This window comes from Neomonachus schauinslandi, chromosome 2 (genome assembly GCF_002201575.2).
Source record: "Neomonachus schauinslandi chromosome 2, ASM220157v2, whole genome shotgun sequence".
Classification (NCBI taxonomy): Eukaryota; Metazoa; Chordata; class Mammalia; order Carnivora; family Phocidae; genus Neomonachus; species Neomonachus schauinslandi.
In genome coordinates this window covers 51,369,097-51,392,950 of record NC_058404.1, presented here as the reverse complement: position 1 = coordinate 51,392,950, position 23,854 = coordinate 51,369,097, and the positions used below count along the sequence as shown (strand labels likewise).

The 23,854-nt window shown below is 42.9% G+C and overlaps 1 protein-coding gene across 2 annotated transcripts in view; it reads right to left on the bottom strand.

Annotated features, from left to right (window-relative positions):
- Positions 1-23,854, bottom strand: part of MSRA (methionine sulfoxide reductase A) — a 443,442-nt gene that overhangs the window by 84,783 nt on the left and 334,805 nt on the right. For both annotated transcript variants that reach the window (XM_044912851.1, XM_021698928.1), the window contains one exon: positions 20,298-20,404. In XM_044912851.1, the coding sequence (XP_044768786.1) occupies positions 20,298-20,404 (107 nt within the window). The remainder of the gene's footprint in view (positions 1-20,297; positions 20,405-23,854) is intronic.

The following is a 23,854-nucleotide window of genomic DNA, read 5'->3' as shown; positions in this document are numbered from 1 at the left end:
GGGACTACAGAGCATTCTGTCTTCAAAGACCTTTAGGTGAGCTACTGAGCCACAGGAGGTGCCTCCCAGAGACACACTTAGCAAGACAGTATGAATTAATTTACTTTTTCATTCTTGGTACCCACATATGTCTGAACAGGGTCTGAGATAGCAGGGTCATGGACTGTAGATTATCTCATTTGTCTGGATACATAAAACTAGTTATTTATCAGGCATTATTTAAAAATCTCTGGGGTTTTGTTGTTGTTTGTTTGCTAGTGAAGTCTTCAAATTCGCATATACTGTTTAAAACAACACTCAAATGTTTGCAGCAGAAATCTCTTGGCTTGTATGTGAGGGCCACTAGGAACCACCCCTCACTGCCACCCCCCACAACAACCAAGGAACAAAACATTACATTTACATTTGTCAAAAAGGAGAACTGGGCCACCTACCCTCACTAAGCTCTCCCCTGAACTGATTAGTAGACAATTAAAAGTGGTTTGGGAATGCAATTTGCAAATGGATAGTGCTACAGAAGCACACATTCCACTTCGGGGGAAAAAAAAAGAAACAGAAAAACAAAGGCTACAAACAAATTGTAATCATCATAAATCATGCTTCAGTTTATTCAACTGTGATAATACTATTTGTTGGCTCATTATGAGGTTTCATACCACCTTGAAAACACTGATCACACCTGCATGACATACAGCATGGACTGCTGGGTCTGACATGCAAACTAATTATATCCGATTTTAGCTCTGCCTTCAGCCTGTTGGAAAGGCAGAGATACGGCATTCACCAGGAAGCCTGGAATCCCCTTGCTTTGCTCAGTGGCTGAACAAGCCTGAACATTGTCAGAAAGAGGAACTATTGAGACCAGGAGATTGGGGAAAAGCTGGTAGCAACTCCTAGGAGTGGAAACTGCTATAATATTATAAATGTCCAAGTCCAAGAGTTAGTTGTTTTGAAGCTAAAGAAAGAAAAGTGATTAACAAGTCAGACAGTTCTATCAGAGTGCAATTATGGTTAATATTTACTGGATGCTTATGCAAGAGGCCAGTCCCTTTCCATACATTATCGCATGTCATTTTCCCAGCAAGCTGATGCCATATTTGTATTATCCACATTTTATATAAGAGGATGTTGAGGCCAGAGAAGTTAAGAAACTTGCCTAAGGTCACACAGCACAGCTGGGACTAGATCCTATTTGTCTTTTACTTGAGACTGTGTCCTACGCCACTAAACTAAACTAAGACCTATGGCAAGCAGAGTGGGCAGAAGCTCTAAGTTATAAACTCAGTTGGGCAACTGGGCTCTAAGACCTTCTCCAATATCCTTTTCCAGCTGTATCAGAGAGTGATTCAATGATCTCTGCTTCGATTTCTGTAATTCTCTGTGAGACAGTTACATGGCAAGACATAACCTCAAGTTTAACAGCTCAGGGTGGCTTAGGCATCCCTGAGGGCCCCCAAGATATTTTCCAAGGTCCACAAGGTCAAAACTCTTTTCATGATAACACTAAGATATGTTTCCTTCTTTCCTTCTCATTTTCTCATGAGTATAGGTGGAATTTTCTAGAAGCTACATGAAGTGTGATGACACCATCACTCTGATGGCTAATGGAATGTGTATCCTTGTGCTTTAAAAAAAAATCTCAGTTTCAATTTCTAATACAGTCAATATCCATAGATAAAACCCTCAAAAACAAAAGTTTGTTGAGGTCCTCAATAATTTTTAAGAGTTTAAAGAGGTCCTGAAGCCAAAAGTCTGAGAGCCACAGCTCGGATCATGCCTATAAGGCCAGTCAAAACAACATAGTCTGAAATCTCAAACACTGGTAAACAGAACTTAAGAACAAAAAGACCCATTTTGCTTTTCCACAGCTGATTACTAACAAGCCATTTTTAATTCCTTGAATTGAGCAGATCCAGCTGACTCACACAGCACAGGAAGGGGATGAGAGTGGGAAAGAAGGCTGTTTGATGAGGACCTCGTGGGTTAACTCTTCCCTAAAAATCCTTAACCAGGGGTGGAGAGCCCACCACTCAGGGGTCACAGCTTACATCAGGGGAGAAAATGTACTGATGGAAAACTGCATTATAAACACCTCCGTTGGCAACTGCCCTGACCATGCCTTCCTGTCAACAGCTGAGGTCATTACTACCAAGCACCTTTGAGCGAGTCATTGTCTCTGTATGTCAACTGCTGAATGCAACTGAAGACTTCAGTATTAAGCAAATACGATGTGCTGGGACTGAAAGGGCAAGAAGAGGAGGGAAACCAACTAATATTGATCACTCCCTCATGCAAACCAGGGGCTTGGCACATATTACCTCATTTATTTTACACAATAATCTTCTGAGGTACATATGATTAGATCCATTTTAGAGATTAGGAAACAGGAGCTGAGTGGTTAAGTTAGTTATCTAGGCTCACCTAAGACTAATCCTAAGACTGAGGACTAAGGACAGCTGAGACTGAGGACTCATCCACTATGCTGACATTCCCAAACCTAGGTGGGCATCAAAATCATTTGGAGAGTTTCCAATTTTTCACATTTCCTGGCCTTACCCTCAAGATCCTAATTCGATAGGTCTGGGTGGGACTCCATAGTCCACAGAACCCTAGCAGCTGTCGACTGCTAGCTTGATTAGTTGGCTAAGTGATTTCACATTTGAAGGCATTTTCCACACCAGCACTACTGGTTGGCTTTCTTTTTAGGGCCTTTTTTTTTCCCCTCAAAGAAACAGTATTTTTATTACATAATGAGCATTGTTCTTTTTTTTTTTTTAAAGATTTTATTTATTTGAGAGAGAGAGAGAATGAGAGACAGAGAGCATGAGAGGGAGGAGGGTCAGAGGGAGAAGCAGACTCCCTGCCAAGCAGGGAGCCCTATGCGGGACTCGATCCCGGGACTCCAGGATCATGACCTAAGCCGAAGGCAGTCATTTAACCAACTGAGCCACCCAGGTGCCCTGAGCATTGTTCTTTACCTGAGGCTTAACTGGAGATGAAGCCCATAGAAAATCTGATGCAGAATGCTCTTCCAAGTTCTAAGCAACCCTGCACACACGTTTCTAGATCCTCTCCCTGCAATATGCAGGTACTTGGTAAATGCCTTTGACTTAAGGGGAAATGTGATCGTATATAATCCTTACCACTCTGTTAAGTGGGTTTAATAATTCTGAATGTGACAGCTCACAGGTTTTCCACAGTAAATAGAATTGGGATATAAATGCTTTTCAGTCGCCAAAATCGGGTTCAACAACCCAGTGGTACTGATAAAAGCTGGGCACTTTGGAGTCTGCTTGGAAGACCTAAGAATTGCACAGGGCCCCGCTGGGGATGGGCAGCTGCGGATGCGTGGTCTCTGGTAGCCATATACTCCCTTCGTGGTCTCTTCCCCAGTCTGGGACAGCACTAATGGCCACTCATATTCTCATACCCCACAGGACAGGTAATGGCCGTGTTGACAGCTGCTATCACCCTAGGAGTGGACAAGCCAGTCAACGCAGCTACTTCCGCGATCCACCTGAAGCTGGAGAAAGGGAGGGCAAAGGCCTGTGTGAGATAGGGCCTGAGGAGACACAAGAGAGGAGGCCCGAAGAGTCCCTGTGTTTCCTCTCTTAAAGCGTCTGACAACCTGTAGTGAAAACCCCCTCGCTTTATAGGGGAAAAAAAAACAAACCAAAACTGACAGCCAGGAACAGGGTAGGTGCTGCATTTATTTCCCTTGTGGACTTTACATGTTGACTTCTGAACAAAGCCAATTTAAAACTGGCCAATATAGGCCCTGAATCATAAACTTATTATGGAAATTCATGATACAAATTCGACTCTGATTAAAAGAGTGAGTTGCCTTCTCAAGGAAAGTTATTTAGCCGGGAAAGTTACAGAAAAGAGCCCGTCTCCACACTCAAAGAAAGGGATCGTAATGGAAGAATTTTAGAGTCCAACTGAAACGCAGCTCCTCAGGGAGAGTCCTTGAGTTAAGGTTTCATGCTAAATTTGGGGGGCCATGGTGACAAGAGGCACATAAACTACATTTTCATAGACAAGCCACCCTCAACTTCACCTCTGCAGTAAGGTCATCTCACTTCCCAAGAACAAGGTAATAACCCAGATTCTATGAAACAATAGAAAAGGATAAAATGTCGGATCTTTCATCAGCTAGAAAATACAGTTTGGCAAGGACTGGACAATGGGCTATCTTTTGTTCCCCACAACCCCAATTTAGCTAATGCCATTTGTGCAGCATTTTCCAGATTACAACCCTCTTCACACTTACAGTCTCCCTCGATCCTCAACCCCCACAATGTGAGCAAGCAGGGCCAGGATCACGAGCTCCGCTTTGCAGATTAGGACATTATTTTTAAAAAGTAGTATGAGCAGTTGAAGCTCCACAAAAAAAAAGTCATCCAAGGGTGTTAGAAACTTTCAGGACAAACACAGTGCTTCTCAGACCATTTTTGTCTGTGTGACTTTTTCCCAGTGTTTAGTCAGTCCTAAAATATTGAGGTTGTTTTTTTTTTTTTTTTTCTACCAGAACACAGTTATTCCCGGCCACCTTTCTTTCACTTGCTGCTGGGACTTCTTTATCCAGGCCTATACCCTTCTAGGCTCCTTTTCCACACGCAACACGCATACGGTGGCTCCCATTTTCTTATTTGCCTATCCCCCACATGTCCCGTTTGCCTTTCCCTTCTACCCTAAGGACACTCTTTTTCTTCTGCTGCCCTTCAAGTATCCCTTTGGTTCATTTCTCTTATCTTTTATCGCCTCCTCTATCTGCTGACTTCCCGGGCTACCAAATGTACCTCTCTACTTTCAGGTCTCAGTCTTGCATCAGAAACACAAAACCCTGCTGTCATAACAAAGGATTTGTGAATTTTTTAGGACCACTTTACAAACTGATTTAGCAGAGAGAAGGGCACTTTGCTGCATACTAATAATGTTTTAGTAACATTTTCCTATCACAAGTGCTTGGGTGTTAAACTCTACGGATTCCTGAAACCAAACACCCTTTGTGCAAATATGTATAAAAATAATGTATTAGTGTTTCATTCAACTAAGTGTCTTTGGCACAAACAATGATAACCCCAAAACCAGGTTCCTTCTTTCTCACACAATTATTTTCCTTTTCTAGTAAATCTTGCTGTTTGGCAAAAAAGTATTTGTTTTGGTAAGTGTGTTTCCACATTTGTAAAGTAATCTTGTGGCACAAGGGTCTGGTGCTTTCCTAAAGGACGTGAAGACGTCTACATAAAACACACAGTAGATCTACATTTGGAGGATCTTGTCCCTTGCATTTATCGCCTGGCAAGGGACATGATGTTCTATAAAACATACAAAGAAGATGTAAAAGGTATAAAAAGTTTATAGTTTAGATCAAAGACAAATGTTGTCATTTAATCTCCTGGTATACAGTAGGTGCCTGATAAATCCTGTTGAGAAAATATCAGGCTCTAACCCCACTCCATATTCCTTTCCTACCATTCTGTTTTACAATCTGAGAACCAGCGAAGAAATTAAGTCATTTTATACAACCACTAATCCACATTGTTGTGGCTAAATAACATTGAACTAAATGATTTAAAGGACTTTTTCCAGGTAGATGACTCTATACAGATAAGAAAATGGAGAAAAAAGAAAACCTTGCCATTTTTTTTCAATGTAAAGTAGGCAGTCGGAGTATTGGTGGCTAATGGTCTTACTCCTATGTGTCTCTAATAAATCATGATCATAGACCATGGAGATTTCTTACCCATCCAAGGAGTTCAATACTGATTCATTTCCAGGTGTTTAAACAGACATCAGGAAATTCTCTGGCTTTTACCTGTTCAGTTTTCTCTCTGGAAAACTCATTGTTAAAATCTGTTTCTCACTATATTTTTCTTATGGCCTCATACATACTGATCAAGGACAATAATAGGAGGATTAGCGATGAATACTGGGGGTAAATGGAAAGTATAAGAAGAAGAACGGTTGCTTGTAAGTTTCTTAAGTCAAGATAGACTCCCCTTCACTTTATAGACTTCATCCTATCTTTGGGGGCGAAATAGCACTTACAGTAACTTCACCACTCAGGTTTTAATAAAAGCATCGTTTGAGTTGTGATGTGAAATATTTTAGCATTCTTGTTGCCATAAAGGTATATTCTTTTGCATGCTTGCTAAGGTCCTATCTCTAGGCAAGCAAAGGCTCTTCATTTTGCTTAAATTCCCCTAAGAGGATGCTATGCCCAGTGTACGAAGGAGGAAAGGAAGAAACTCGGTTACGGCTTGCCAATAGGTTTAATAAGCTCTTGCTACATTAGGATACTAGAGTTGAGAGTAAGCGTTCAGGGACTCCCTGCCTCAGCTCCAAACGGATCCAATGTTTGTTAACTTTGCTGGCTCTGCTCAGCATACAGATAGAAAAGACTAGTATGTGAATCACTGACAGTTGTGTCAGTCCTGGTTTTGCCAAGATGCAGAAGCAATCACTCTCATATAATCATACAAAAAGACCTAACACTTTTTCCTGTTCCTTAGTCTTTTTGAAGATTTAGGACTAAATCCTCAAACTTCTAGATTCAGGACAAAAGGAAGCAGCAAAGGTGGCAGAGAGGCAGACATCAATAACACAGACCTTCTTTGTCATGATTTTGTGGGATGTTTCTATTTTGATAATGCCCGAACCATCCCCAAAATAAATAAGTGACCAAAATAAGACTGAAAGAGGGAAGTAGAAGGAACAATCATTTTTAAATTGGTCTCCCTGGCTCTGGCACAAATCCCCTCCCTGGCCTTAGCTAAGAGCCTTCTGCTCAGTGAGAGTGCACTGTATACAGTGCTTTCAGTCAGGCTATTACCACACGTGACAAAGAAGGAAGGAGGAACAACAAAAACTCCTCAAGCCCTTAGCTGTTGATCTTGACAAATTAAACACTAACGACACAGTCTTATTAAACGTAAAATGGGCATGATAAAGCCCAGATAGAAATGGGAGGAATGACCCGATCACAGCCCAACTTCCCTATATATGAATCTATGGGGCCGTTAAATGTCCAGGAATCTACTGTGGCCATGGGACAGAAGGGGAAAAGCATGCACGGTTTGCAAGCAAAAAAGCAGAGTACGAATCCTGAGCTCACCCATTTACAGGTTGTGTGACCTTGGGAGCTATGAGCCTCCGTGTCCTGTAAAGCAGGGATTCGGAATAACCGCCTCCCAGGAGCAGATAAGAGAACACTCAGTAAAGCGCCTTCTCCAATCTCCACTGTCCCAACTGGTGCTGTCAGTGTTGGTGCTGGGGGGCAAGGTCAGCAGCCATGGCCAAATCCCAACTAGTGCCCGGATCTGGAGGTTGAAGTCCCCAGGTGTGGCTGGAGCACAGGTACCCCCATCCCTCATCAGTGGGGACCCCAAACCCTGAGGGAGGCAGCCAGGATTCAGCTGAGGAGGGCTTCACGGCTGTACTTCTCTATACATGTCTGACTGGCCAGGTGCAAGATCAGGCATGGGGAACACCGGTTCACTTGGCCTTCACTTAACGCACGTAGGACATGGGTAAGCTATAGCTCTGAGGCCAGAACAGTGATCCCAGATGCACTGGTAACTTAGAAGTGAATCCAACAAGAGGAAAATGATTTCAGAAACAATCAGGTCCAGGTGTACATTTCGAAATGGGAGGCTGTCCTCTTTTCGTTTTAGAGTGACAGGGTAATGGTCAAGGAAATGGAATCGGATAGAGGCTTTGTTCTGACAGCTTGACTTGGGCTCAGGCCCTCTGACTAGGAGGACGGCTGGGAGTAGAAGGGGTCATTCTACCAAATTTCAAATCCAAACCGACACAAGAAAAGAGAGCTCGGAGGAGTTCAAGGTGAAGGAAACAGCGGCCCACTTTTCCGTCCGTGCGCTGCTTTTGTCCTTCACACACTTCACACTTGAGGGAGAATCTAATGACATTGACCTTGGGTCCCCCATTCTGCCGGGCGGTGTACACAGCTGTGGCAGGCGGTCCCTGCGGGCCCCTGGCCGCGGCAGCATGCGCCGTTAATGTGGCCCAGCCAGCAGCTGACTGAAAACAGTGGCAGGCAAGCACTAGGCACACGACCCCTGACACTGCAGGCCTTTTTTCCTCCTCTCAGCTAGCAGCCAATGGGCGGGCTCTCTCCACCGGCTACCATGGCAACGGGAAGACTGCTGCGCAGTGCCCAGAACAGATGTCACATGAGCCAAGATGAATGTGGTGGGGGTGGGGAGCATGTGATGGGGGTGGAGGGGGATGGGGGAGGCATTTGGAGTTAAATGGTCCCACCAGAGGGAGTGAGGCAGATTTTGAAGTAAGTGCAAAGCTGTAACATCTATTTCCTTTCTCTTCCCTGTCCTTTAAGTTCTAAACACACATGCACAAACACGAATGTCCTTTTATCTCCGCTACTGAGGTGCTTGCGGCTCTCTGGCTTTCATGGCAAACATGAAAGCTCTGATTTCTGGAAGCCTTAAATGAACATCGCCTTCGCTGCAGAAATGCAAGCAGCCATTCTGCAGCCATTTAGGAACAGGCTGGGAAGCTCTATGGAGGTGAATTGGGGAAACTTAGAACCACATGGAGCTGAGTCAAAATCCACAGGAATTTTAAAGGCAAACACACCACCCCTGTAGGCCCACCGCAAACCCCGGTTCACTCTTGGTACCGCTAAAATGTAAGGGCTCCTAGATCCTCACCCCCACAGGTAGTTTCTCTGATCTTACCGCTCCTAAGGCCATTTTATATAGACTAAACCAGGGCAAGGCTTACCGATCTACCTGCTTGAGCAACAAAGGCTCTTTTGTTGTCTCTAAAATAGATCCTATCCTAGATAAAATACTGTATTTTTTTTAAAGGTTTTATTTATTTATTCATGAGAGACAGAGAGAGAGAGAGAGAGAAGCAGGCTCCCAAGGAGCAGGGAGCCCGATGTGGGACTCGATCCCAGGACCCTGGGACCATGACCTGAGCTGAAGGCAGACGCTTAACCATCGGAGCCACCCAGGCGCCCTAAAATACCGTATTTAAAATGTTTCCACTGCCTTCCCATTCTCTGCCACTGAAATTAACCAGTAGAGCGTGGGCACGCGGGGGCACAGAATGAACATATATATTCGTTGGTAAGATAGGAGGTGATATTAGTGGCCCACAAGCAGAAGACACCGCAGGCCTTTTTTCCTGCAGCCAATGGGCAGGAACCTAATCTTGTTGCTGTTATCAAACAACATGAATCAGAGAGACATAAGGGACAAAGTAGAGGACTGTCTTAATCTGATAGATGAAATGCACCAAATGCGTCAGAGGATGGGGAAATGTGGCTTAGAATGATTGTGCACTTGTGCTTAAGGCCCCCAACAAACATTCACGGGGTGCCTGCTTTCTGCAAAGGGCCACATGGAGGGTTGCAAAGGAGGCAAGGCAAAGGAAGCTCCCACTTAGAATCAAGAGTGAAAAGAAATATGGAAACTCTTAACATGGGGAAGACGCAGGAAGTGCGGCGAGTGAAGCACGATGTGAACCTGGAGGAAGGCAGGCTCTGAGCAGCGTCCTGGGGCATGGGGAAATGAGACCGCCTAGTCTGTGACAGACACTTGACATATATGCACCATATCATAGGATGCCCACATCACCCTAAGAAGTCGCCACTGTCATCCCAACAAATCAGGAAATCCCAGGCTTAGGGAGGTTAACAGTCAAAGGTCATACCACAAGCAAGTAGCAGAACCACTGGTGATCCATGTCATCCGCCCGCCTCCACGGGGTTCTGCTCCATCAGCCGATGAGCAGAAGTGGCCCATTGCTGCAAAGAACGCAGCTGTGTATGGAGACGCCGTTTCCTGGTCTTTGCAGTAGCGTCCCTGAAGTCGTGGGCTTCAAACCTTCACTGCATTTTTCCTACTACATACTAAAGTAAACAGGTAACTATTAAAATGTAAAAGGTTCATCCGGATATACCCCGAAGTCATCCCGTGTAACACAAGGGGTACAGATGTCACACTGGGGGAGAGCCACTGCCTCTTCCCACACTGGCCTTGAAAGATGAGTAGGAGCGTGGCCCGTGGAGAATCTGAATTTGTTCAACGATCACCCTATGACAGTCAGGGTTATTTTGCACGTATACCTCCACTGACATGAAGATGTCTTCTTGGGCCTCACAAGCATGCTTTCTTCTCTCATTATTCAGGCCAGTAAGTGGCATCCTAGGGCTCTTGCGGTGCACTTGAATGAAAAGCAGGGACGTGAGTAAAAGGCGGCTAGCCCAGCAATGCGCATTGCTCCTGGAAGCTGCCTCTCAGGCCCCACTCCACCCCAGGGCAGCACTTCCCGCCACTGCAATGATGGATCAGAACCACCAGAGGGCAGTAACACAAACCAGATTTTCTTCCTTTGGATCCAAATGTGGATGCACACAGTTTAATAATATGTAAAGCCCATTATTACAAGCTTTTCCTCTCTCCACCCCCTATTAATGAACAAATGCCCAGGGGTAATGCAGATATTTCTAAATACAGTGCAGGAAAGGTCAATCTGTACTCATACACAGGGAGTCTAACACACAGTGGTAAGTGGAAATGAAAATAAATACCCAGATGCAACTAAACCATTAAGGCTAGAGATTTAGCTGTCTATATGGCTGCATACATGGAAATATAGATGCCTGAATCCCAGAAATGGGCATCTTTAAAACATTTATTTCATGAGTTCTTATTAAGAGTTTATAATAATACCTGTAATGATAACTACAAAGCTACAAGAGGGTCTAAGATGAATTTCATCTTTACTGCTGGGCACACAAAGGGGAATTTTACTCTTTGACTAAGGTAAGTGAATGAATTATTCAGGGTCTTTCCGTGGACATTTAAAACCTGTAACTCCACACTTGAAACAACGGCACAAATTTAAAAAAGAAGAGCAACAACAACTGGCTAATCCCCAAACCATAAAATACCAACTGACATTTCCCCACATCTATTCAGGGTCCTTTGACGCAGATGAATGGTTTCTGGTGTTTGTGACAGCAGAATCTTGTAGTGTGGTTGCTGGTTTTAACAACACAGCACAGAGCATACAATAGACTGAGTCGGGATATTTTTACCCAAGGATAACCTACCCCCTTTCTCGATAAACAAAGACATGGAAATAACCCTGACATTTTTCTCAAGCATGACAGAAAGGAAGATTCCCCGGTCCTGTATTTTCACAATGGCTGGGAATTTGAGGGCCTTTGGAAAAGCAAGATGGAGTCACTGCAAACAGCCTTGTCTCCAGAGTCACCCCATGAAACCCTGATATTTGTAAAATGCTTGACAGATTATCGAATCCCCCCACACAACATGTGAGCAAAGCATACGGAATTCAGAGTCAAATGTCTCTAACTCTAAACGTAATATGAGGTCACCTTGGGGATGTGAACGAAGCCCTCTGAGCTCAGTTCCTTCCTAAGGCAGGTAGGAGAACAGATCCTGAAATACCTCCCTGTGTAAGGATGAGGGTCACCTGTGTAATATGGCACAAAGCACTGAAAACTTAGATTTATAAAGAGTTTTGTTCTTATTTTCCCCATTTTATAAACAAGGAACTAGAACTGTAAAGACTTGTCCAAGGTCATGGTCAGTAAAGGTAGAGGAGGGCCACGGCCAGGGTGATTCTTCCCACCCCTCCCTGGTGACTTTGTCAGCGTTGACCTTTATTTCTCACAGTTCTAGGGCTGGGAAGTCCCAGACAAGGTGCCAGCAAGTGGGTTTTATTGTGAGGAATATTCTCATGACTTAGAGACAACTATCATTCACTGTGTGATCACATGACCTCTTCTTTGTGTGCATGTGGAGAGAGAGCTCTCTGGTGTCTCCTCTTAAAAGGATACTAATCCCATCATGGGGGCTCCACCCTCATGACCTCATCTAACCCTAATAACCTCTCAGAGCCCCATCTCCAAATTCTATCACCCTGGGAGGTTAGCGCTTCAACAATATAAATTCTGGGGAATACAAAGATTCAGCCCATAACAAGGGGGTAACACTGGGCTTCTTTATCCTGCTCCATATTTCCTGTCCAAGACAACAAATATTTGCTGATAATCTGCTAGGTGCCAAGCACAGTACCAGGCCTCAGGGGAAACAAGGATGACCAGGAGCCCTCAAAGAGTTTAATGTTAGGACAGTTGCTATGGAATGTTCTCCAAGAAAGAGCATTTATGACATGTGGGCTTTTATGACTATATATAGCATAGTTGATGACAACAAACTTCATGAGATCCTTCTTCAGATAGCTGTGCTTGAAACAATTGTAATGTGAGTCTGGCAACTAATCAGTACAGAATTAATATTTGATAAGGTAATTAATGTATTAATTTCCTCAGGAAGATGGGAATCAAAGGAAGGAAGGAAGGACATTTTCAAATTTTCAGCCCACAGATGCTTACAAAGGATCTGTGCCTCCTGGTAGGGAATTGTCAGATCCAGTTATGGGATGATGATTATAGCATAACTGGATATTTACTGAGTATGTTTAATTTCTCTCAGTTGAGTTAGTATAATTAAAACTGTTTTCTGGATTGGAAAACTGAAAGGACTCAACTTCAATTAATATATATTGGCTGGGGCTCCTGGGTGGTTCAGTTGGTTAAGCATCCAACTCTTTATTTCGGCTTAGGTCATGATCTCAGAGTTGCAAGATCAAGTTCCGCGTTGGGCTCTGTGCTCATAATGGAGGCTGCTTGAGATTCTCTCTCTCCCTCTGCCCTCCCCGCACTTGTGCAAGCTCTCTCTCTCTCAAATAAATAAATAAAATATTTAAATACATATGTGTATATATATATTAGCTGACTACTACATGCTAGTAGTATGTATGTTTGCTAGTATGTATGTATGAATGTATTTATATAAATATTCAGTCTAGAACAAGGGGCATTTTACATCTATGTAAAGTCTCATTTAATTCTTACAATAAACCTTGAGGAAATTTTGTTAGATAATTTAAAATGAAGACCAGAGAAGTCAAGGACTCATAAGTGGTAAGTGGCTAAGAGAGTACTAGAATATTCTTGCCAACCATTCAAATGTTATTTTGATACACACACACATAATTTTCTCCTCCAAGCATCCCCAAAATCTAGCTGCTAGGATTTTTTTTTTCTGTTGTTATTTTTGGTATGCTACTTTATTCTGGTAAATAGCATAGGGTGAAGTTGGGTCTTTTTTGAGGGTATATATGTTTGAAAGGGGAAAAGCTTATGCAAATTTCTACCTCCCTTCAAAAGTAGACAAGGATCTCAAGGAAGAGGAGATCAAGTTTCATCTGCTCTGGGGAATTAAGTGTGTTCTGTTTTTAGCCCTGGGATCCAGAAGAACTCACATGGGTACTCACTCGATGAGCATGGCGTGCCTCTTCTGAGCAGCCCAGAAGAGAAGGGCTCCCAGTTTCAGTCCTCCATTTGAGGCCAGACACGTGACAGTGTTAGTCTGGAAACCAGGTCTGGAGACTGTGGAAGGCTGAATACTAGTGCCCCCGGAATTTCGATGTCCTGATCGCTGGAACATGTGAAGGTTATTTTACATGGCAAAGACTTCACAGATATGATTAAATTAAGGATCTTGAGACAGGAAGATTATGTTGGATTATCAGGTGGGCCCTAAATGCAATCACATGTGTCCTTATAAGAGAGAGGCAGAGGGAGATTAGACACACAGAAGAGGAGGAGGCAATGTGACCATTGAGGCAGAAAATGGAGTGATGTGGCCACATGCCAAGGAATGTCGACAGCCCCTAGAGGAGTACAGTCAAGAAAGGGATTCTCCCCTAGAGCTTCTGGAGGGAACACAGCCCAGCTGAATCCTTGATTTTGGCCCAATGAAACTGATTTTGGACTTCTGGCCTCCAGAACTATAAGAAGATGAATTTCTATTGTTTTGAGCCACTAAGTTTGTGGTCATTAGCTGCAGTAGCCATTTGTAACTAAGAGAGGGAAAAAAAGTCAGAGATATGGCATATGAGAAAAAGGAAGACAGTTTCCTGTACCAACCACTAACTTAATCTTACCAAAATGGTGTTTTATGCTTGTGACACTTAGCAATTTCCTCTGTCAGGAGAGTTTGCAAGATAATCTTGGCTTTAGGGTCAAGAACACTATGGTTAACTCAATAATTATTTCCTCCTTGTACAGAACACATACTAGACAAAGCAGCAATTCCTCAAACCTCCAAGATCAGTCTCTCTGTGGCAACAGTGAGTCTGCATAAGAATTAACTTTGAAATACAAAGAAATATAAAACCATTTGTTAGGATGTTCACTGCACAGCTGTACAATTTTCTGTGAGTGACTGGTTCTTACTCTGAGTCCCCAGACCTCCAGACGTTCTTGAACTTTATTTGAAGGTTTGGAGCTCTGAGCAAGAATTATATGTTAATTCTTATTATACCATAATAATTAGGCCCTGTGACTAGAAGACGTCTTATGGGAAGATAGCAAAATGATTGTTTGGAACCTTGTAGGCCATGCTAAGGAGTTGGGATTTCTTTCTAAATGTAGTGGGAAGCCATGAATGACTTTGATGCAGGACAAGGACATGACTGGAATTAGATTTAGGATGTTGTTCTGGCTGTCCTGTGTGGGAGGAGGGCAGTGGAGAGGTGTTCAGCCCAGCGGTCTAGGAATTGATAATGGTAGCCTGGACTATGACAGTGAACATGAAAATGACAGAGAAGTAGGCACAGTGGAGACATACTGGAAAAGCAGAATCTAAGTTAATCCTATTAACCCAAGGGGAGGAGTAAGGGAAAGGGTGAATCAGGCATCTATTAGGAACATTATTAAGGTGTTTTTTTTTTAAGGTAAATGCAAAAGCACAGATCAACTTGTTTATGGTGTAAAAGCTAATTATATCACCTCTCATAGGCACAGCAGATTATTGAATTTTGGTGTGTATATTGTCAATTATACCACTTGAATGGATGGTTAGAAATGTATACAACTTTCGAAATAAGAAACACATGAATGCATTCAATTTTACATAAAGATACAAAGAGATACACATACATACCTCTATCTAAACATATCCATTATATCTATGCATGTATATAGATAAATATAGTCAGATAAATAAATGATTTCATTTATATAAGGTGCTTAAAATAGTAATTAGCATATTGTAAGCACTCAGGTGGTTCTGGTGTTGCTGTTCTATCATCATCATCATTATTATACAGCTACATGTATACTATATGTAAATATATAAACTACACATGTAACGGTATATTATATAACTATCTGGTTACAGCAGGATGCCTGCTGAAAAATAAACTTGTCTTTTTCTTTCTCTGCTCTAGGAGAGGTGCCAGAAAGTCACTACATCATGGTAGATCATCCTTGAGGCACTGTAGTCAGTCAGTTGCCTGGATGGTCTGGGGCAGGGGCGGGTCAAGGACCCTTTGTAGATGGTTCCATCAGCCACCTCTCGAGCACCAGCTTAAATCCTCTCAGCCTCACCTTTCTCTCTTCCAGCCCCCGCTGCACTGCTCAGCTCTGTATGGACTCTGGTTAGCTTTATGCAGGTGCAACCCTACAGTGATTCACTTCACACCCATGCCACGTGCCTCCTGCCTCCTGCTGCAGGGACATCTCCTACATCCACACAGGTGCCACCCAGAAGCGCAGAGTGAACCCACGGGGAATGGTATCCATTAGACACGTGCTACCCTTCTTCTCCCAGAATGACTGGTCATTTCAGAAGGACCAAACAACCCCTCACTGATAGCACAGACCGACATATATTTAATTCTCCCACCTTTCTTTTCTATGCCCCTGCCCTGCCTCCTCCCTCCATGGCACCACACTCCCAAGTTAAGCCCTCACACACAAGCCTTTGCTTGTGCTTTCCATGGGACCAGGACTAAGATAAAAATGATAGTGGTAACCCCCGTGCAGGGGCACAGTTAGCCCTACTGCTCGCCAGGGAAGGTGGATAAAGGTGGCACTTTGTTCTTTGGTTCCCAAAAAGGCAAATGTCCTTGCCCTCTCATTGTATAGATCTGAAAAGGGGGAAAGGAGACAGTAGTCCCCGGTGCTCAAGGTGGGACAGAAGGATAAATCCTGGGCAAAGACTGTATCAGGAATGGAAGACCCCTCTACAATTGACTGAGCTCAGCCAAGGGTCCCTAGGCTATGGCTTTCAGCATTCAGCTCTTTCCAGTGGTGACTGAAAGGAAAACTACTTGACCTTCAAGCTGCGTATCTCCAGAAAAGAAAGCAGGGGAGCAGCTCCTGGTGTAGCACCTCTGATGGCCATGAGGACTGTGCTCTGTGGCAGCCCTATGCTCTTGCAATAAGCCAACACAAGAGCAGAAGGCTTGGAATCTTGAGTGTCCCAGCCAGGAAGCCAGACTAACATGCCCCGTGCCCCCTGCAACACACCCCTTATGGACTGCTCTGCTGTCTAATCAGGTAACCACTAGCCATATGTGGCTATTTAAATAGACAATTAAATTAATTAAAATAAAACAAAACAAAACAGTCAGCCACTCGGTTGCATTAGCCACATTTCAATGTTCAACGGCAAGAGGGTGGCCAGTGGCTACTATATTGAAAAGGGCAGAAGAGACCACTGCCATCATGGCAGAAAGTTGTATTGGAGGTGCTGCTCTGGAGTCAGGACTCTGGGTTTTAGTCAGTTAGTCAGGAGACCAACACCAGACTTACCACCCACCTATCAGGGGAATGGAGGGTGGCTTTTATTTATGTGGTAAAATAAAAAAAAAAAACGCGAGAGTATTTGTTCTCTGAGTTGGTAATAAAGCACTTATATGTGGTTACATTAACAGCAATGGATATTTGGATGCTGGGGCACAGGAGACCCCAATCTTTATGGAAGAAAAGATTCTACTCTTAAAAACCAAACAAAAATATGTATACATACGTATGTGTTTAATTCCTGCATAATTAGGTACAAAACACCCAGAAAGTATTTGGGTAGAAAAACTATCTAGAGTATAAGATTAACGTTCCCCAAGGCTACAAAAATAATGGAGAAATTATTAAAACAGTTAATTATATTTAATATCTTAATTTTAATTCCTATGTACATCAGTTATCTAAAATCAACATGGGTTCCACTCAAAGCTAAGAGTAAGAAACTATACTGGGATAGAAGCCAAAAAATTAGGTATAAGTTAGCTTCTTCATCATCAGATGGAAGGCACTGACCTTTAGAACTTAAAATCCTCCTTGTGAACACCAGAATATCATCATCTCATTTGGCGATATTCTAGAGAGACATTAATATCCCTCTCCAATCTCTTAGCATAACTGTTGGTACCTTAAGAGACTGGATCATAACACTAGGTAATTTACATATAGCATTAGTCACATGTCATTTTCAGTATTATTAATTACTCACATTGCCTTTATAATTAAATATAGTAAGATTAAACCAAAGAGAAGTAATTTTTAAGTTCTTGCTTAGGGCTGATGCTCTGTTGAGTCTAACACAGCATCTTGCCTGGTGTAGGCATTTCCCTACCCACCTCTCAAATGTTGGTGTTTCACAAGTCCTGAGCTTTTCTCATCTCTCTCTTTTTTTTTTTAAGATTTTATTTATTTGACAGAGAGAGAGACAGCGAGAGAGGGAACACAAGCAGGGGGAGTAGGAGAGGGAGAAGCAGGCTTCCTGCTGAGCAGAGAGCCCGACGCAGGGCTCGATCCCAGGAGGCAGACGCTCAATGACTGAGCCACCCAGGGGCCCCCCTTTTCTCATCTCATCATTTATCCCAAGTGACTGTATCAGCAACTAGGGCTTCATTTACCAAAAATAACTCCCAATAATAAAGGGCTACCATTTGTGTGGAGCATTAACTATGTGCTAGGCCCTGTGCCTTACAAGCATTAACCGGGTCAACAGTCACAACAACCCTGCCTGCAAGGAAGAAACAGCCCACGTCTCTTCCTAACAATCATCTAGATGCCCAGGTCATAGGTCCCTTAAACTCATTTCCAGAGCAGACGTACCTTCACCACAAATCTGCCTCAGTTCCTTCATACCTTCATGCAAAACATTGCAAGCCAGAAACCTACAAATCACCCTGGACTCCTCCCTCTCCTTTTTTCTCTACTTCCAATCAAGTTCCAAGTTCTATTATTTTTACTTCCTAAATATCCCTTCATTCCATGCAGACTGGCAGCACCCTAGAGAAGGCTCCCATCATTTCTTGCCCTGAGTCCTGCATCAGCTGTCCAACTCATCTCCCTGAATCTGGTCTTTTTTCTGTAATCCCAGTTACTCTACTAACTTAACCTTATTACTCTGGGCATCTGAAATACAGGGGTCTGTAATAATGAGGTCTCTCTCATAGGTTTACGTGAGTTAAATAAGACATAGAGTTTTCTAAGTGTCAGGTAGTTGATAAAAAGTTATACAGCTGACATATGAATTGAGACAATTTGGTGCTGAAGGCTATGTGCTTAACCACCACCACATATGCCCAGGTAAGCCCATCATTATCAGAAAAGTCATGATGAACAGAGACATAAGAAAGGAACATTTACAGTGAAAAGCTTTTGAGAATGGCAATATAAATATACTCCAATTACTCTAAAACTTTGCAGCTTTAACAACAAACACTTATTATGTTGTGGTTTCTGTAGTACCACTTAGCTCAGTGCCTCTGGCTAGAGGCCTTTCATGAAGTTGTAGTCAAACTGTCAGCTGGGGTTGCAAACTCATCTGAAAGCTTGACTGGGGCTGAGGGGCTTCCAAGCTTGCTCCTGTGCTTGTTGGAGGCCTTCATCCCTTGCCACATGAACCTTTACACAGGGCTGCCTCACAACATGGCAGCTGGCTTCCTCCAGGGCAAGTGATCCAAGAGACAAGAAGAGAGGGCCCCCAATATGGAAGCCACAATCTTTTAATAAACTCATCTCAGAAGTAACATCCCACCACTTCTGTCATTCATTGGGAGTGAGTCATTAAATGCAGCCCATACTCAAGGACAGGGGTTTACACAAGGGCAGAGACCCACTAAGAGCCAACCCAGAGGATGCTTACTATTATCACCCAAGTAGACATCACAGCCCTGGAGGGAGGGGGTGTACTGAGAATAAATGGGGCTCTATCAGCATTTCCTTTAGCCCTCTCTGCTTTTCAGAGTCAAACTGACCATGAACTTCATGTTCTGCTACTTTTTCATCAGTACATAACACTCTTGTCTCTGCCTCCTCCTCACTGCCATCTCTGTCACATGGAGGATATGTGGAGAACCCACAGATTGCTGGGGACTATTATATATCAGACTTTTTACATAAATCTAAAATAGATCAGCATTATAATAGCTACTGGATATATTGTTAAGCATAAATTTAAGTCAGGAAATATAACAATAATTAAAATTTAAACATTATCACAAAGTTCTAAAAATTAAAGCAATGCAAGTTATTTTTAAAAGAACCAAATCTCTTTTGGAGATTTTTAAATAGAATACAAGTTAATAGTAAAAATAATTATTTCATGCTATTCTATCTATATTTCTAAGTAGTATTTTCATTATACTTCAATCTACTGTTACTAGCAAGAGACAGAGTATTCTGGGTTGAACTGTGTGCCCAAAAATATACAGGTTGGAATCCCAACCCCCCAGTATCTCAGAATGTGAGCTTATTTGGTGATAGCGTCTTTACAGAGGTAATCAAGTTAAAATGTGGTCATTCAGTTGGACCATAATCTACTATGACTGGAGTTGTCATAACAAGGGGAAATTTGGACACAGAAACAGACATGATAGAGGAAAGACAATGTAAAAAAGATACAAGGAGAAGACGGCTATCTACAAGCCAAGGAGAGGGGCCTGGGGCAGAACCTTCTGTGGCAAGCCTCAAAAGGAACCATGAGCCAAGCAGAGCCAGCACCTTGATTTTGGACTTCCAGCCTCCAGAACCATGAGACAATGAATTTCTGTTGTTTAAGCCACAAGTCTGTGGTACTTTGTTATGGCAGCCTGAACAAACTATTATAAGGCAAAGAAAGAAAAAATGAGATTTAGCAAGAGAGAGAGAGGCAGAGAGAAATAGAAAAGAAGATGATATGTCAAGATACATATTCATCTGGATGAGTTGATTTTAGTAAGAAATGCACAAGGGCCTACTCCTAAAATCTCATTTAGCATATTTATGGAGCAGAAGCTGACAGATATTTCCAAAAACTGTGTAAATGGAACACAGTGCCAGGTGAAAACAACCAGATTCTCCCTCTACAGGTGGGGTCTGACCTGGTAGGGGCCAACAGTGGGAATCCAGGAGCAAGAGGGGAACCTACCTTCTGGTAGTCTTCTTTTGACCTCAGGGCCACCTCCATGTGCTCAGTAGAGGCTGGATAGATGGCTGAGCGGTACTGAGTGCCATGGTCATTACCTTGGCGCATGCCTGGGAATGTGGAAAGCAGAAAGGATCACTGGAGTGGACCAGGTAACAAGGCCAGTGTCACAAGTTCTCTATGATTCATGTGCTGCTAAGTTGTTCGGTTTTGTTTTGTTTTTTTTCCAACTGAAGTATGGTTGACACACAATGTTACATTAGTTTCAGGTGTACAACTTAGTGATTTGACAAGTCTTACCTTATGCTACACTCACCACAAGTATACCTACCATCTGCCACCATACAATGCTATTACAACACCTTTGACTATATTCCCTATGCTGTACCTTTTATTCCTGTGACTTATTCATCCCATAACTGGGAGTTTGTACCTCCAACTCTTCTTCACCCGTTTTCACCCATCCCCCACAACCCCTCCCCTCTGGCAACCATCAGTTTGTTCTCTGTATTTATGGGTCTGTTTCTACAATTTGTTTGTTTGTTCATTTGTTTTGTTTTTTTAGATTCCACAAACATGCAAATTTGTTTTTCTCTGTTTTACTTATTTCGCTTAGCATAATATCCTCTAGGTCTATCCATGTTGTCACAAATCGCAAGATTTCATTCTTTTTTATAGCTGAGTAATATTCTGTATATGTATACCACAGTTCCTTTATCCATTCATCCATCAATGCACATTTAACATTGCTTCCATATCTTGGCTGTTATGAATAATGCTGCAATAAACACAGGGGTACATATATTACTAAGTGCTTGTTTTAATTTCATCTTGACACCACTCCCCTTAAACAAGCACAAAATACATGTTTCACTTTGCTTATTTTAATTACAACAGATGTTTGAACTTAGGTAAATTTATCATAGGTCTTAGATCATAGTAGATGCTCTACAAATAGTATTTTTCTATGCAGATATTTAAATTATAACCTATACTGGGGGGCGGAGCAAGATGGCGGAGGAGTAGGAGACCTGGATTTCGTCTCCTCTCAGGAATTCAGCTGGATAGGGATCAAACCATTCTGAACACCTACAAACTCAACAGGAGATCGAAGAAAAGAAGAGCAACAACTCTCTCATCAGAAAAGCGACCACTTTCTGGAAGGTAGGACGTGCGGAGAAGTGAATCCGAGGCGATATTCGGGAGGCTAGACGGCGGGGGAGGGGCCTCCGGCGGCCGCTTCTGGCAAGTGATAGAGCCGCGGAGCACAAAATCGGAACTTTTAAAAGTCTGCTCCGCTGAGGGACGTCACTCTGGTGGCTAAGCGGGGGGGTGGAACCCTCCGGGACAGTGTGGTCTCAGGACCCACGGGTCACAGAAAGACTGGGGGTGCCTGAGTGTGGCAGAGCTCCCAGGTATCGGAGCAGGGAAGCCGGCTGCAGAGGCGGAGCCCAGGCGCGGGCTCTCAGCTCGGGGTTGCCATAAACCGTGATCCGCGGCACAGTCGGGCCACTGCTCCTCCAGCAGGGACCCAACAAGCGGCAGATCCGGGGAGACTCACCTTCCTCCCCCGGGAGGAGCCGCGCGGGAGTGCACCGCAGGGATCTGCTGGGTTTGGAGACTCCACCCGGGGTCGGGTGCCAGAGATAGAAACGCGCGGTCACAGGCCGGGTGAGCACGGAGTGCGGCTGGAGACCGGGGAGACGGGAGTGACTGACGGCTTTTCTCTGGGGGCTCACTGAGAAGCGGGACCACGAGTTCTCGGCTCCTCCGGGGCGGAGATTGGGAGGCCGCCATTTTCACTCTCCGCCTCCAAAGCTGTACGGAAAGCTCGCAGGGAACAAAAGCCCCGGAGAGCAAACCCCAGCAGATTACTTAGCTGGGAGGGGGCAAGGGCGGGGCAATTCTGCCTCCGGCAAAGATATTTGGAAACCACGGCAACAGGCCCCTCCCCAGAAGATCAGCGAGAACAGCCAGCCAAGACCAAGTTTACCCATCAATGAGAACGGCAGAACTCCAGCTCTAGGGGACTACTGCACATAGAATTCATGGCTTTTTTACCATGATTCTGTAGTCTTTCAAAGTTAATTTTTTTTAACTGTCTTTTTTTCTTTTTTTATTCTTTTTGAATTTTTCTTTTTCCCTTTTTCAACCAACATCTTATCAATCCCTTTTTTTTAAAAAAAAAACATTTTTATTTTTCATTTTTAGAGTCATATTCTATCCCTTCATAGTAGTTACCCATATTTTTGGCTTATATATATAAGTTGTTCTCTCTTTAAAATTTTGAGATAGTTTCTTCTAACAGATCAAAATATACCCTAAATCTCTAGTATATGGTGTTTTCTGTTCCCCTGCCTGATCACATCCTCTCCCTTTTTTTTTTCTTTTTTTAAATCCTCTTCTTTCTTTTTTCAAACAACTTCTTATCAATTCCTTTTATAAAATTTTTTATAATTTCCATCTTTACAGTCATATTCCATCCCTTCATCATATCAACCCTTATTTTTGTACATATATAAGTTTTTCTTTCTTTAAAATTTTGGGAGGCACTTTCTTCTAAAAGACCAAAATATACCCCAAATCTAGTGTGTGGCACTGATCATATTTGATCACATTCTGGTTTTTTTGTTGTTGTTTTGTTTTGTTTGTTTTTGTTTTTATCTTTATCTTTTTCTTTTTCTTTTTTCTCTCTTTCCCTTTCTTTTCCCACTGCTTCAGGTTTTTTCTGATTTGTTTAGAGTATATTTTCTGGGGACGTTGTTACTCTGCTAGCATTTTGTTCTCTCATTAATCTATTCTCCTCTGCACAAAATGACAAGACGGAAAAAATCACCTCAACAAAAAGAACAAGAGGTAGTACCGACTGCCAGGGACCTACTCAATACGGACATTAGTACAATGTCAGATCTAGAGTTCAGAATCATCACTTTAAAGATACTAGCTGGGCTTGAAAAAAATATGGAAGTTATTAGAGAAACCCTTTCTGGAGAAGTAAAAGAACTAAAATCCAACCAAGTAGAAATCAAAAAGGCTATTAATGAGGTGCAATCAAAAATGGGGGCGCTAACTGCTAGAATAAATGAGGCAGAAGAGAGAATCAGTAATATAGAAGATGAAATGATGGAAAATAAAGAAGCTGAGAAAAAGAGAGATAAACAACTACTGGATCACGAGGGCAGAATTCGAGAGATAAGCGATACCATAAGACGAAACAACATTAGAATAATTGGGATCCCAGAAGAAGAAGAAAGAGAGAGAGGGGCAGAAGGTATAATGGAGCAAATTATAGCAGAGAACTTCCCTAATTTGGGGAAGGAAACAGGCATCAAAATCCAGGAAGCACAGAGAACCCCTCTCAAAATCAATAAAAATAGGTCAACACCCCGACATCTAATAGTAAAACTTACGAGTCTCATAGACAAAGAGAAAATCCTGAAAGCAGCTCGGGAGAAGAGATATGTAACCTACAAGGGTAGAAACATTAGATTGGCAACAGACCTATCCACAGAGACCTGGCAGGCCAGAAAGGACTGGCAGGATATATTCAGAGCACTAAA